Raw genomic sequence first — 14,072 nt, 5'->3', positions numbered from 1 at the left:
GAAGAGATTGGTCAGTGGTATCAAATCCTGCAGTGGAGCAGAGGATCAGACTTGGCAATGTTATTTTCAGGGAGCGGGTGAGGGAGGAGAGGTTCAAAGGGCATACTGAACAGAAGATTGGAGGAGATAGGCTTGGCTAGGAACTGGAGCAAAGGAAGCAACAGTGAGCTTCATTTTATTTACTTATAGGTTATTTAAGGTGTAGAATTGAGTTATGCTGTTAACTTATTTATTGTAATTACCATACTAAAGAAGGAAAACTGGAGAGCCAAGATTAGTCAGCTAGCATAAAGGTCTGATATGATAAATAGGGAAGAAGTATTAGTCCATTAGGACTTATCCACATAACCTGAGACAAGTCACTTCACTTCTCTCGGTCTCTTCCCCCCACCCTGGGTCTCACCCGTAAAATGAAGGAGTTGAGCTAGATGATCACAGTCTATGATCCAGGGTTTGCTTTGCTTTCACTTGGTGGAGGAAACTCCCCTGTCTAGTACAGATCAGCAGCTGTGCTACATCTGGACACGTTCCAGAGATAGGGCTTGAAACCGGGTTTCCCTGACCTCAACCTCAACTGGCGCTCTTGCCTGGGTATCCCTGTAAACAAGTCACTGCTTCTCAGTGTACTCTCCAAGGTTTTAATGTGCATGGCACTTGCTCATCTGTATGGGTAGAGGGAATGACTGAGGGAATCATAGGTCCAAAGCAATAAAGAAAAAAAGTTGCAGTTTATGGTTCTGAGAAATAAAGACTCTCATCATGGCAAATATTATGTGGAATATTCACTGAGGGTGAACTCCAACTTTAAATGACTGTTTTATAATTATAATCCACATATACTAATGAAGCAAAATCATTTACTTCATGGGCAGTAATAATTGTAGTAAATTAGACCTCAAATCAACGAGACAGTGCGGGGTGATGCTAGAAATGTAAATCTTATAATGAATTTGCTGCTATTTTGTCATATTCTGGCTCAGAGTACTCAATATCCTACCTCAAAATGTCCAATCCTCATGAAAAACACAGCTTAGATAATTAGTAAGAGATGGCCCTGGGGGGATGGATGTGTCATTGTGAATATTCACTGTGCTTGTCTGCTGCTTTTTCTCTGAACTAGATTTAAGCTTCTGCCATTCTCTTCTGAATATGCTTTCAGCCCAGTAAGACCCTCAGATACAGAGGGGGTGCTTCTCCCCTATCCCCCATGTCATATCACAAAGGAATGGACACAGTTCCTAGGGATTTGGGAGGGGAGGAGGTCATGTTGGCACAGGTATGTTCTGGTTGCCAAGGGGCTATCACTGAAGCCAGAGCTTCAAAATACGTGGAATAACAGAGGAATCAATTGTATCATAAGAGTTATCAAAACTATTTTTTTTTTAAAATAAAAGGTCACAGACCCCAGGTGAAGAACCCCTCTTATGTAAGCATTTTCCCAATCTCCAGTTTCACTTCAAGGGTCATCATAACTTGTTAGGCTTTATTATTTTCTGATTTAACACTGGAAGCCAAACAGAGAGATGTTAGAATTGGAAACCATGTTCTTCTATGTAATTATTATCTATGAAAATCCTAAACACAAGTTATAAAGTTGTGAAGGTTGAACAGATGAGAAGAATATGACCAGAAACCCTCCTCCCATTTAGAAAACAAGGAGCCCAGTTCCTTCCTGACTTTAAAAAACAAACAAAACACCCTAAGCTGAAAATTCCATGGATTGTTTTGTGCTGAGAACTTTACAGGGAAATCAAGTAGAGAAAACAGATTCCAGGCTCCACAGAGGCCCCCAGAAAGGGCACCTGTAATGTAGCTAGATGGATCCCCGTGTTATTAGCTTGCCATTTTGACCAGGACTGTCCCAAGCCAAAGCACTTGATTGGGTAGAAAAGAAACATCTGATGTAAAGGCTTGCTGATTTGACACTTCTGCCAACTAACAGAAGCTATGCTCTGTGCAGACTGGCCTGGCTAAAATCAAATGCAAACTCGGCCTCTAGCTGCAAATCAACAAAACATTAATATTTTGTTTTGTTTTGTTTTTGATTCAATTCAGTGCAACAACTAGTTCAGCATAAACAGATTGATTCTTCTTTGAAAGGTAACCGGTAATAAGGATTGTCGCTTGGGAGCTGGTTTTGGGGAACAGGTTGGTTTTTTACAGCTACTCTGCTTTGAAGGGAAGGCTAATGCAGCGCAAACTATTTGCCTGTAGCTAATAGCTAACATCTACATTTATCGTTTTTAATATTCTCTTTAAAGTCGTTTTGGTTAATTCATTCTTTATTTGTTTACAGAGCCCATAGGCAGCATGTCATCCATGGAAGTAAATGTAGATATGCTAGAACAGATGGACCTGATGGATATGTCTGATCAAGAGGCCCTCGACGTCTTTTTGAACTCAGGAGGAGAAGACAACGTGCTGTCTCCCGGATTAGGTAGGAGCTGAATGAATGGCATTCGTTCCCTGCCTAAAGGAAACTGGACCAATCTAATTGCTGGTATATATTTTTGTCTCCAACCCGATTTTTTGTTAATTTTCCACCTTTAACAACATCTCAGCTGACCATCTGGGCTTTGCTTTGGCTTCAGTACAAAAGGTATTAGGGGCTTGCTTGGCTAGAAATCAATTATCCATTGCAGTTGTCCCTAAACTACCTTGGGGCTAATTGCCTGTAAGATGTCTCTTAGAGAGCAATCCTTACTTCACCTCGCTCCCTTTCCTAAATGGATTCTTTCATCATAGAGTGGGTTGAGTTGTCTGCAGGTTGTTGCGTGGGCTTTGCCTCATGCATACATCCACAAACATACTTTGTCTCAGGGCTGTCCTGATAGCTTGTTGAGCAGTTCTGTGCAAAGCACAGGCATCTAGAGGTTGGGCACGGGGTTTTTTTCAATGAAAGTATCCAGCACTATACAGCAACTCATCTCTCAAAGCCATCTACACAGCTAAAATGTTTAACCTGTTCAGTGAGCTGCTTAAGAAGCTGGAGCAGAAGTTAGGAATAGGGACTGATCCCTACCAAGCATGTGATACCACAGTAGCTGTTTAGCTATTCTTATGTGCATCCATCGAATGCCAATGTTTGCTCACCTAAGACTATTTTATGGAGAAATCACACAAGGAAGCACTCAGTGAGAATGGCAGTCAGAAGAAGCGATACAAGGTCTCTCTCAAGAACTTTGAAATTTATTGCATGACATGAGAGACACTGGCAGAGGACCACCCAGCATGGCATGCCCTCAGAGAAGGTACTGTGCTCTATGAGCAAAGCAGATTTGCAGTAGTGCAAACAAAATGCAAGATGTGCAAATTTAGAGAACCCACCCCAAATGTTCATGTGAACTATTTGTGCTTCACCTGCGGGAGAGCCTTCTGAGCTCGTACAGGTCTGATCAGCCACAGTAAACACACCATAACTTGACTCTAACATAGTGACATCATTTTGGTCCTCTTAAGAACAGAGGACAACAACCATATGCATAAAACAGCAAGCATCAAGGACAGCTTCCCCAAGTAGGCTGCACATTGAGACTGCTGTCCATCCAGACCTTGGCCAGCAACATGATATTCATGACACTAAAGTCCCTATGCACCCGTTTTCTGACAAATGAAGGCAGCAAAGCTGGATAGGTTTTCACTTGCCCTTAGAGCCAGAGTACAGCTTGCTTACGTTGCAGAGAAAGTGTCTCTGCAAAGCCCACAGAGGGAGTCACATAGTTTTGCCTAAGTCCTAGAGCCTGGGCTAGAACCCAAATGTCCTAAAAGCACTGGGTTGGAGGGTCTATTCCATTATACTGGGTCTCCCCTCCTCTGTTATCATTCTGCTAAAGAAATTCCTCATTTCACCCCCAAATCCACTTCTGAAATCTGGTGTTCTTTGCTGGTCCTTAAAAAACAGTGGCTAGTCTATAACCTATATCAGATTGCTTGCTGTCTTGGGGAGGGAGGGAGAAAAAGTTGAAACTAGAAATCTTATAAAAACAAATGTTGAAAACTATCTCTACATGTAACTGGAAAATAATAAGATACTTTTATGAATTTTTTTTAAAAAGTGGCTAGGCAAGTAGTGGAAATTACCTCTTTGCTAGATTTTGTCTAACATCCTGATTTTAACTTGATCCCTACCCCCAGTCAATGTGTGATAGGGAAGCTGGACTGCATTAATAACTTACCTGACAGGGGCTTAGCATTTTCAGCTTCTTTTTAGCATGTTCCACCATTTGTTCTTGTTTGTGAGAAGATGTTGGCAGCAGAATTGATTCTAGTTCCTCATCTTAAACCAGGAAATGAAGGCAAAGATAGCAGGAAAACTCCCCCCAATCCCCCAAATCAGGTCTGTGCCCGTGCACTAATCTGCACGTAGGCACACACACATTCTATATAACATGATGTATATCCAACACCCTCATACACATCCTGTCTCGAACCATTCACTCATGAGTGTGATCTAATAAAAGCCAGTACTCCTTGCCTGGGCATAAGGTACAGGGACACAAGTTAAGAAAGGGACTTCAAAGCATATAGCAAACACTCGATTCACTCAGAGGAAGCCATCTCGGGGCACACTATCCAAATCAGGATTGAAGATACTTTGTAGATTCCCAGGGTCCCATCACTAACTGGCTGGGTGGCAAAAGGCAGCTCTTTACTCAGACTGAAAGCTGTAGAAAAAAAAAGACACTTGTCTTACGTTCATAATAGAAAAGAACATTTCAGGCTTTCTTTTCCCTTTTTTTAAAGGCAGGCTGAGGAGTCTTTGTGGGAGAATGCTAGACCTTGAGTCCAAAAGACCTGGACTTCAGTCTCCCCTCTGATACTTACTAGCTGTGTGCCAATGACAAATATTTCAGCTCTGACCTAGAAAACAGGGATAATACCACCTCTATTACGGACAGCACAGAGTTGAAGATCCAATGAGATGAGATAATAGAATAGAATCATAATTACAATGGTTAAATAAAGGCCACGTTTTAAAACATTACCAAACATAAGTAGTTGTAACTACTCTAACTGGCTGTCATAGCGAGGTACCCAGTGGTGACTAGAAGTGAGGGCAGCAGTGATAATGGTTGGGAGTGACCATATCCCCACATGCCCAAGCCATTTAACATGATTGCCTTTGATGCCATCCAGCAAGAGGACCTCCTACAATAAATTTACTATCTTTCCCTCTGCAGAATCTGTTAGCTTTTCTTCTGCTGCTCTTTTTGCAGGACCCGATTCCAGTACCTGTCCAGTACCTGAAATAAGCCTTGAGGTTCCCAACCATTCTGCATCTCGAAGCAAACTGTCTTCATTATCCTCAGTCTGCACTGACTCTGCCACCCAGGAGAACAGTGAAAGTGGAGAGTCTCCTATTGTTCAGTCTGATGAGGAAGAAGTCCAAGTGGACACTGCTCTGGCTACTATAAAGGCCAGGTCAGATGTTAGTGATGAAAGTGACTCTTAAATGCCCTGAAGCCTGGCCTTCGTTTTTTGACTACAAAGTATTTCAATGAAGACAGCTCGAGTTTTGACCACATAGCCTGCCTGAAGTCATTTGTTTTATGGGGATACTAAACTTTTATAAAATTGCCAATAATGAGTGGGAGTTGCCTAAAAGCACAGTTTTCTCTTAACAAGAAAATTTGAGAACTTTGAACATCATTAAACTTTGTACAGTAAATAAATTCTGAAGCTCTTAGTCATGTTTTTCTGTGTATTTGTTATACATTAGAAATAATCCCAAACATACAAGGGTTTAAAGGCAAAAGACACTGCTCCTTTTGGTGAGCTTCAAGAACCTACACTTTGAAGGGAAAGCAGGTGACACAATACTTGCCAATTTAAGGAAATGCAGGTGTCACTTCTGCCGTGGTCAGTGCTTAACAGAAAGCCAGCAGTCAGCCAGTCTTCCCTGGAGGGAAGTTGGCTCTCTGCTCAAAATATAATAGGTTTGACACTCACCCCATCCTTAATCTCCTAAAAACTATCCCGTACAACTACGGTATACAAGATCAGCTTTTAACTTAGTATCAGAAATAGGCCCAAAGGAGCAAACTTGAACCTAAAGCCAATTAACACCACCACCATCCCCACCCCCCACCCCCCACCCCCTCGCCAAATCACCTTGACTTGTTTGGCAAGAAAAAAAGTGAAGGAAAAGCAACTGATGCTAAAATGATGATTGTTCTAAAGCCACCAACCTTGAACTCAATTCTGAGGTCCTATGCCTGAGAGAAATGAGTGTTCCAGCTTGTGCCTCTGCTGTCTTCACATAGTTTTTGTGTGTGGGCTGATGGGAAGTTGGCTTACTGAAAGGAAGGCAAATGGTAAAGTGATGAATTCAAGCAACAGAGAGCGACAGCAGGAGAAAGGCAGAGAGATGCTGAAGGAGGAGTTAATGACACAGCCTTCCCCAAGCCTTCATCTAGACGTCCTGGCTCACAACAGGAACCACAAATTTCACCTCTTGCTGGCACCTAGGATGGACAACAGGCCATGTGAAAGGACTGGATTGTAAACAACAACTAGGGGCCAGAGAATAAAGACAGGGCTGCTCCCTTCTCTCCAATTTCTCATTTTCTACCATGGGTCACCAGGAGGGAAGAATGCCAGGCATGAGACAGCACCCTTCTGTCAGGCAAGAAAGGGGTCGTTCCACTCACTCATCTTCCACAAGACAAACAAATGTCCAAAAAACTGTTTTTATTATTAAACCTTGTAGTACAAACCTGAAAAGTAAACAAAAAAAAAAAAAACTGGCAATAAACAACAATGAAGTCTTTCCTTCCAAGGAAAGAGAGCAGAGCAGCGCTAATAAATTAAATGTCCAACTGTAAGCCATAGTCAGAAGTTTACTGTCAAAAAGAGGGGAAAAGTACACAGCAAGGCCATAAAAACCAGACAACCACATTGGAAAACACTCGACTTGTTTATGTTATTGTTCAATATTCCAAAAACAGTTCAGTCTTCTGCAACAACAACCAACAAATTGTATTCTAGGACTTCCCTGACAAGTCCCCCACTGGCAAGCTCAGCGTGAGGTGGGTAGCTACGGTCTTGGTGAACTCAATTATGAAACAGAGGACAGCTTGTGAAAAGTTTCCCTTCTTTATTCCACACAGACTGTACACACAACCAGAAGAGGGCGACAGCTACTCCATTATGATTTTTCGTTGTTGTTCAGTGACGTAAGCAGCACTTATATAAATGTTACAAGAAAAACCCTGTAAGCATCCAGTCCAATCCAACCGATGAAGAAACGGAAACGTAAGGCTTTTCTTCATCTTGTCCCTTTGCCGCCCTTCCCACCCTCCCCACCAAGAAAAAAGGCTCAAGTATTTAAAACAATTTACAGGCATATGTACAAAAAGGGATGGGATTTCTTGTGTGTGTGTGTTTGTGTGTGTGTATGTGTGTGTGTTTTGTTCAGTTTTGTTACAACATATAGGAAAAAAAAATAGACCAGATGAGCGCAGATGCATTTTCACATTCAAAAACAACTATGCAGACCTCCTAGTGGCTCTAAATGTGATCACAGAAATGAAACAGATTCTGAAAAGAAAGGATTAATGCTGACTTGTGTAAAGATGTGAAACAACAACAGCCGTGGGATGAAAATGGAATGTCAGAAAGATTGCACGTCTATGACAAAGAAGCACTTAGGGCTTCAATAATTTTTTTTCCTTTTTTTTTTTTTTGTAAGGATGCTATTGAAGGGTTTTTTTTTTTTTTTGTATTTTTGTTTTTTTGATAAAGTAGCCAACAGCACCAAAAAAATAACAGAATGGATTTCCTAATGAAATCAGGCACAGTTTTCCCTCACATGACCCCTCCAAGGTAGGCAGTCTTTCTTTTCTCTCTCTCTCTCTCTCTCCCTCTTTTTTTTCCCCCTTAAACAGATGCATAGTGATGTGCTGGTAAAAGAACCTCGTCACTCCAAATCTCATCATTTTGCCTATGGTTAGGAAATAAAGTCCACCTTCAGCTGCCATAACCTCCCAAAGAAAAAGAATGGGAATCTTCCAATTAAAAAAAAAAATGACAAAACTCATCTTGCACATGACAGAAGAAAAGACAGCCAAAGTAAAGCAATTTCTTCTTTCAAGTTTTTTTTTTTGTCTCCTTATCCCCTTTCTCTCTAGAAAATCTGCTCACATGACTGGAGAACAAATTATAAAATACGTCAAACTTCAACCTATTAAAAATGGGTTAAAAGTCTTTTCCCCCCACAATTACGAAAAAAATAAAAACAAACAAAATCCCCGCCCAAAAAAACAAAACAAAACAACACAACACCAAAAAAACCCAAAAAACAAACCAATCCAACAACAAAAACAAACAAACAAAAAAAGGCTTTTGCTTAGCCAAAGGGGTGATACAAATTAATAGCTCAGCCCCTTAAGGGTTTTAAAACAGTGAATATACAGCAGTTTTCAAAAATCCAACTGCAGTATCTAACTATCCTAAGTACAAAAAAAATTTCAACAATTTAATGCTAAAACAAAATTAGTTCTCTAAAACCAGAAGAAAATCTTCTTTAGAGCTAGTGCAAAGACAGCTTGTATTCTACAGCAAGTACTCCAAACTAGGATATAATAATTACAAAAAAATATATATAAATCGACAATGAGTGTTGGCATCTTCATGATGAACTTGAAGCACTTTTGGATGAACTGGAGGATGAAAGCCTAGATGATGGCACGTCAACTGTTGCTCTCTTGCGGGGTCCTCTTTTTGGTGTAGGCTTGCTGATACAGTTCTCAATGCTGCCATTTTTCCCAGATACTTTCCCACAAATCTGATTGACCAGACTGATAATTTGTTCCTGTTTAGAAGGAAAAGGAGAGAATGAAATGAACATATCTGGGAAAACCTTGTTCCTTCCTTTTACTTCCTGGGCCTACAGCACCCGAAATCAGGTAGCCAAGGCTATGAATTAGAGCACCTATGGGTGGTCTCTAGGTGAGTGGGCCCCACCAGTCCCTCCAGGAAAGAAGTTCTACCAATGCTAGTGCCAGAGAAGACCCAACAGAACTTGTGGCACAACTGTCTGCAAACAGAAATCATAAGAAAGGCAGACAAAACCACTGAAATGACTCACCAAGGAAGGAAGGGTGGCCAGGTTAGAGGACAGAGACATTTACCAACTGCTTGGTGACCTATGCTTTACTCAAAGCATGACAAACAAAGCTATATGTCTTACTATTTACCTTAAAAATGGATGGCAATTCTTTTCTCTGAACAATTGAATTAGGCAAAAGGACAGCCCAAAGCACTGCATAAGACAAAGTCACTTTGATTGGTTTGGGACCGAAATTGTGAGAAATTTTAGCCAAAATTTTATATGTATTTTAAAAGTATGACTATTTTATGTGACGAATGTTAGGCTTAGAAATCAAGACAGATCTTCTTAGCTTACACAAAGTAATTTTTACTGGATAGCGAGGTTTACACAGCTGGTCAAACAAGCAACATCTAAACACCAATTCATAGAATTCAAAAAGGGAAGATGGAGTTTTTGCCTTCAAACAATCATAAATTTAGCAAGAGCTACTTTACTTTGGTTACATGGAGATGACCTACAAAACATTTTACCAAACCTTACAACATCAACTGCATTCTCACTACCCAGAAGGGCAGAGGCAATGGAGTGAACCAAACTAATGTTCTCTTACCCACTAAGAGCAGCTATTTGCAGGATCAATTACTATAGGAGCCTTCCTCTGGTCTCACTGGCCTCACTCCTATTCGATAACTGGCCAGTTAACAATACACTGTCCTTTAAATTCAAATCCCCTTCTTTCATCTAACCCACTTTTTTAAAAATTATCTATTTTTCTCAATAATCAAGAATTTCTTTTTTTTTCTTCACACATTCACCCAATCTTTGGGGGTGGAGGGGGAGAGAGAGGAAAAAAAAAAACAAAAAAACCTCTTCTAACTAGTAAGTTGTCAAGCAAATCAAATCCCAATATGGTTATCCCAGAATCCCACATCATAGAAGAAAAGGGAAGGGGGCAGCTAGGTGGCATAGTGGATAAAGCACTGGCCTGGGATTCAGGAGCCCCTGAGTTCAAATCTGGTCTCAGACACTGGACACTTACTAGCTGGGTGACCCTGGACAAGTCACTTAACCCCCATTGCCCCTCTCCCCCCCCAAAAATACAAAGACAAAGCTTTACTGACTCTTGAACTGAATAAATATAAGGGAAATATTATTTTAAAAAAAAGAAAAGGGAAAAGAGCTAGAACCAATCTGCCTATTCAAATTACAGAATATGGAAGTCATCAACAATCATAATTTACTTCTAAATAGTCCAAGGGCACTTTAATTCTCATTAAATCAAATAACATCCATTCTTTTCCCTCACTTTTTTAGGAATAAAACACAGATGCTTGACACACCCGACTCCTGTTAATTATGGAGTTATTCAATCTTTGTAGGGTTTTGTTACATTAGAGGCTCATAAAAATTTAATCAGTGCCAAGAGGTTGGTAAAAATCTGGGCTTATACTTCCCAGAGCTTGCTTCAATGTGTTCCCAGGAAGACATCCGTCTCTCAGGTTGAATCAAGAAATACTGGGATAGCAGCTTTTATCAATATCCTTAAGTTTTATTTTTAACCATATTCTGGCATTTGCTCTTTAAGTAAAGAAACAGAGGAGACAAAGTGGTTATTGCCTTCACTGAATATGCTCTTTACAGAAACAAAAGAGATGCAAATAAGGCTATTTCAGGCTTTCCAATCTTATAATTTAGCCAAAAGCTGAGCAATTCTGACCCATCCTATTTGGACATACAACCCACTGCCTTTGCCAGCTACTCTAATCGTGTGGCTTACCTTCAGATCTTTTGCCCTAAATGATAAGCACTTTACCTCTGATGAGAGAAGAAAATCAACCAATGGTTTCTGAATTGAGCCTGGAGGAGTTTTTGTTCTTAACAAATACATTATGGCTGAGGTGCAATTTAAGTGTCACAAAAATTCCATGAAATGCCCCAGGAAGCTCATTAATGGGAAAACCTAATCAATCCTGCAAGATCCCATCAACCTTGGGGATCCTTCCACCTCTTCACCACTCTGTCCCTCAGACTGCAGCCACAAACTCCCAAAGCCTTTATATGAGAATGGAGCTCAGCTCAGGAAATCTCATTTCTTACCTGGCTGCACTCCTTTGAGATTCCTCTGACTTGTGCACCATGCCCCTGGGCCAGGTACCTCGCCTGCCCCTTTGTCCTCCAGCCCCTTTGGAGTATTATCTTCCCCCACTAGATTGTAGGTTTCTTTAGGGCAGAGACTTTTTCTTTTTTTTAAACTTTTTTTGTGGTATTTATATCCCAAGCATTTAGCACAGTGTGAGGCACAGTAAGCACTAATGAGCTCTTCTTTTGGGACTCATCTGACTTATAAAGAACTCGGGAGGCCATTAAAGCTCTTCCTGAGTTTCTTATATTCATTCAGACACCCCTCCATGCACTGTACAATCCAGTGTGACTGGCCTACCTACTACTCCTCAACTGGGGGGACTGAAGCATGCTTCCTGCATCAGCCCCAACCCCCCTTCAGAGATGACCGTCCGGTCACTCCACAGAGGCAGCTGGGTGGCATCATGCCTACTAAGAATCAGGAAGACCTCAGTTTACATACATCCTGCCTTGGACATGTACTAGCTGTGATACTGGGGAACACACTTAATTAACCTCCTCCTGCCTCGGTATCCCCATCTGTAAAATGGGGAGAAGCACCTCTACTTCAAAGGCTTATTGTAAAGATCAAATGAAATAACATATGGAAAGCTCTCCGCAAACCTTACAATGCTATATAAAAGCCAGTTATCATTACTGTTGTTGTCATTCATTTCAGTGCATTCAACTCATGACCCCATTTGGGGTTTTCTTGGCAAAGATGCTGGAGTGATTTGTCATTTCCTTATCCAGCTCATTTTACAGATGAAGAAACTGAGGCAAGTAGGGTTAAGTGACTTGTCCAGGGTCAGACAGCTAGTGTCAGGCTGCATTTGAACTCAGGTCTTCCTAACTTTAGGCCCAGCACTCTATCCACTGTGCCACCTAATGGCCCCTTTATGTGTACCTAGTGATTTATATTCTCCCATTAGGATTCTTGAGTATGGATGGATGTTTCAGGCATGGCAGAAAAAGGGTAAAGAGTAGCCAGGGAAGAGCCCAGATCACACAGTTCCATTCTCCTACCACATGGTTTAAACATGACCTGCTCTCACCCTGGAAGCTAGGGATGGTGGCTAAGGTGCAACATCCGGAGATAAAGATCTGAGTCACAGAGCCCAACAAGTGAGAGACAAACTGTTTATCATTTAGGGCAACAGATGTGAAGGTAAGCCACAAGATCAGAGTGGTTGGCAAAGGCAGTGGGTTAAACACAAGTTTCTATGTATGTCAGAGATCACAGACTTAGGACTTAAAGGGCACATAGAGCATCTAGTCCAGTTCTCAGACTTTTTATTCTTAAAAATCAAAGATACCCTCCCCCCCCCAAAAAAAAGCTTTTGCTCCTTTAGGTTCTACCAACATTTAGTATACTAGCAACTAAAACGTTTTATGACGAAACAGTTTTGAACTGGTGGATCCCTGAGAGGGTCTTGAGGCCCCACCAAGGTCCCCAGATCATCCCCTGGGAGCACTCCCAAGTCTAGCCCCTTCATTTGCAGAGGAGGCTCAGACTTGTCTAAAGTAACAGCGGTCTGCAGACATCCTATCCACTCTGCCACACTGCCCATTTTAGTGCATGACAAGACTAGACAAATAGGACAGAAGGGAGGGAAGGTGAGACGGAAGATCTCTTCAATGATCATTTTCCCCACTAGGGCATCAGGGCATATCTGAGAGTGAAACATTCCTCCAACAGTGAAGCCCTTGACTTGATTAAGTGTGCACTCAGTATCTGCTGGGGGCAGCAGATAAGAGAGCCAAGCACTGGCACATTATTGACCACTGGGGTCAAAGTAAAAGGTCTATTCTATCTTGCTTAGCCTGTCAAGGACATGCAAGGTTAAGTCAATCCTTCAGAGAGGCAGATGAGAGACCCCTTTCGGGAGAAATCCAATTTTTAGTATCTGGATAGCTTTCGGTTAGGAATAACTTCCCATGAGTGAGAATTCACTAAACAGCACACTGCTGAGCTTTGCAAAGATACCAGTGTTGCAACATAGCTCTCAATGACGAAAATATCCTTATTCTACTGAATGATAAACAGCAATAAGTGGGTATGCCAGACATTTGTAATAAAAAATAAGACAATGAACCTGATTATCTGAGAACATCACCTATTTCTCACCGTTGGGCTACATGGTTCCCCTTCAAACACATCTCTCTAACAAGTACAACTTGATATAGGATAAACTCTTAGGCATTTCTCAAATCTTAGAGGCTATATACAGAAGTACTGCATTCTTCTCCATGGGAGTCCAGAGCAAAACAAAAAATATTAACAATAAAATGAGAATTGCTGCTGCTTTATAATAGAATAGAATGTGGTTTGGCTAATCGAATGTTAACAGCTGGCTTGGGGACTGCATGGTACAGAAGGGCCAGTAGTTCACATCTGAACCCTTAATTACATTCCAGGCAAAGGGAACTGATGCTACTAGGGAATGAGAAGGGTTCAATTTCTTTCTAGATCATTTGATTCATTAGGTCCATAAGCAATATAAGCATAGTTCATGGGTCCTTTCTTTTGCAAATCACTCTGAGCCCTAAAATCAAAATTATACATGCAAGATACCAGATTTAGAACTGCAAGCAACCCCTAAGACTATCTCATCCAACTCTTTGGTTTTAGAGACGAGGACACGGAGGCCCTGAGAAATTAAGTCATTTACCAAGAGTGACAGATAGAAATGGTTCCGAAGAGTATCCAGAGACTGAGCAAAAGCCCAAAACACCTGGGCTCCAGCCCTGCCTCTAAGTCACTTCACCTGTGCAGTCTTGGGTAACTCTCTCTGACTGAGCTGCAGAGGGGCCCAACTGCCTTAGGGGAAGGAGTGTTCTCTCTACTGATGCAATCCCAGATCTGGTCCTCACTCCATCCCACATGGGCAGGGCAGGG

At 41.4% G+C, this 14,072-nt stretch overlaps 2 protein-coding genes across 3 annotated transcripts in view; one reads left to right on the top strand and one right to left on the bottom strand.

The window, feature by feature from the left end:
* DTNBP1 (dystrobrevin binding protein 1) overlaps positions 1–5,686 on the top strand; it is a 192,859-nt gene extending 187,173 nt beyond the window's left edge. Inside the window, exons 9-10 of the mRNA XM_043979355.1 lie at positions 2,297–2,437; positions 5,217–5,686. Coding sequence (XP_043835290.1) covers positions 2,297–2,437; positions 5,217–5,452 — 377 coding nt within the window. The 3' untranslated portion in view covers positions 5,453–5,686. The remainder of the gene's footprint in view (positions 1–2,296; positions 2,438–5,216) is intronic.
* An 824-nt stretch (positions 5,687–6,510) lies between these two features.
* JARID2 (jumonji and AT-rich interaction domain containing 2) overlaps positions 6,511–14,072 on the bottom strand; it is a 334,437-nt gene continuing 326,875 nt past the window's right edge. For both annotated transcript variants that reach the window (XM_043972330.1, XM_043972333.1), the window contains one exon: positions 6,511–8,812. In XM_043972330.1, coding sequence (XP_043828265.1) covers positions 8,630–8,812 — 183 coding nt within the window. In that variant the 3' untranslated portion in view covers positions 6,511–8,629. The remainder of the gene's footprint in view (positions 8,813–14,072) is intronic.

Source organism: Dromiciops gliroides, chromosome 1, assembly GCF_019393635.1.
Source record: "Dromiciops gliroides isolate mDroGli1 chromosome 1, mDroGli1.pri, whole genome shotgun sequence".
NCBI lineage: Eukaryota > Metazoa > Chordata > Mammalia > Microbiotheria > Microbiotheriidae > Dromiciops > Dromiciops gliroides.
The sequence above is the reverse complement of the archived record's forward strand: the minus strand, read 5'-3'. Positions and strand labels throughout refer to the sequence as shown.